General features: G+C 54.5%; 1 protein-coding gene across 1 annotated transcript in view; it reads left to right on the top strand.

Moving 5' to 3' along the window:
- GUITHDRAFT_162222 (hypothetical protein) overlaps positions 1–1,282 on the top strand; it is a gene marked incomplete at its 3' end in the record, with an annotated part of 6,013 nt that overhangs the window by 2,485 nt on the left and 2,246 nt on the right. The window contains exons 4-6 of the mRNA XM_005835955.1: positions 449–580; positions 779–955; positions 1,108–1,149. Coding sequence (XP_005836012.1) covers positions 449–580; positions 779–955; positions 1,108–1,149 — 351 coding nt within the window. The remainder of the gene's footprint in view (positions 1–448; positions 581–778; positions 956–1,107; positions 1,150–1,282) is intronic.

Raw genomic sequence — 1,282 nt, 5'->3', positions numbered from 1 at the left:
ATCATCATCATCATCATCATCATCATCATCATCATCATCATCATCATCATCATCATCATCATCATCATCATCATCATGCCATTTTCCGTCCGTGTCGGTCGCCTGGCCGCCAACCTTCCCCTTCCCCCTCTCCCTCCTCCTCTCCCGCCTCTACTCTTTCACTCACAACAAGACAGGACGGCATAATTTCCTCAACCAAGAACGAGAGCAGGGTAACGCCCCTCCCCATCCTCTTAGTTCATGGCTGCTCCTCTACTCCGTTATCTCCTCCTCCTTTGTCGCCTTCCTCTCCCGCGAGTTTCTCTTCAACTCTGCCCGGCGCCTCCTCCTCAACCCCAACATTGTTACTTCTTTTGTCTCCTCCTTCTCTCGCCCTCCCTTCTTCCCTCCTCTCCTCTCTCCCTTCCTCTCCGCTCTTCCCCTCCCCTCTCCCTCACGCTCTCTCCAGGCTCCCTCCCTGAAGAACATTCGCTACGAGACGGCAGTACATGAAGGTTTCGGTCCAAAAGTCATCAGCCTCACACAAAGCATGTCGGGCAAGTTCAAACTTTACGTCATGAACCGCGAAGACGACAAGAAGGTCTCCTCCTCCAACTTTGCTGCCCCCCCTCTCCTCCTACACCACGACCACAGCCGCTTCCCTGCTCCTCTTGCTTCTCTCCTGCTCTTCTGCTGCTGCATATCTTCTCCTTCTCCTTCTCATCTCACCTCCCCTCCTCCTCCTCCCTTCTCCGTCTCCTTCCTCCTCCCCCCTCCTCCTCTCCTGACTATCTCCTAGATCTTCGCCTGCAACCCTCTCGTCACCATCATCATGTTCAACGGCATCTGGAAAACCTTCAAGCTTGACGCCCAAAGCTGCCTCGATCGAGTCGCCAAGGCAGAGAAGGACGAGAAGCTCTGCTGCTGGCACGTCTGCGATCTACGTATTGAGAGCGACAGTCGCTTCAGCGACCAGGTATCCTCCTCCTCCTCCTCCTCCTCCTCCTACTCCTACTCCTCTTCCTACTCCTCCTCCTCCTCCTCCTCCTCCTCCTCCTCCTCCTCCTCCTCCTCCTCCTCCTCCTTTCTTGCTGCTGTGCTCCTCTCACTCTCTTGCTACCCCTGCAGAGTATCCTTTGCGAGGACGTGAACAAGCTTCTTGATCACGAGGTCAAGTTTGAGTAGGAGGACGAGAAGGAGTTCTAGAGCGGGTTGAAGGAAGCATCATCTTTACCTTGGCTTGTGCTCTGCCTACTCAGCACTTCTCACTTGCATCTCCGCTTCTTGTTGCTTCAGAGGTGCA

This window comes from Guillardia theta, assembly GCF_000315625.1.
Source record: "Guillardia theta CCMP2712 unplaced genomic scaffold GUITHscaffold_19, whole genome shotgun sequence".
NCBI lineage: Eukaryota > Cryptophyceae > Pyrenomonadales > Geminigeraceae > Guillardia > Guillardia theta.
The sequence above is the reverse complement of the archived record's forward strand: the minus strand, read 5'-3'. Positions and strand labels throughout refer to the sequence as shown.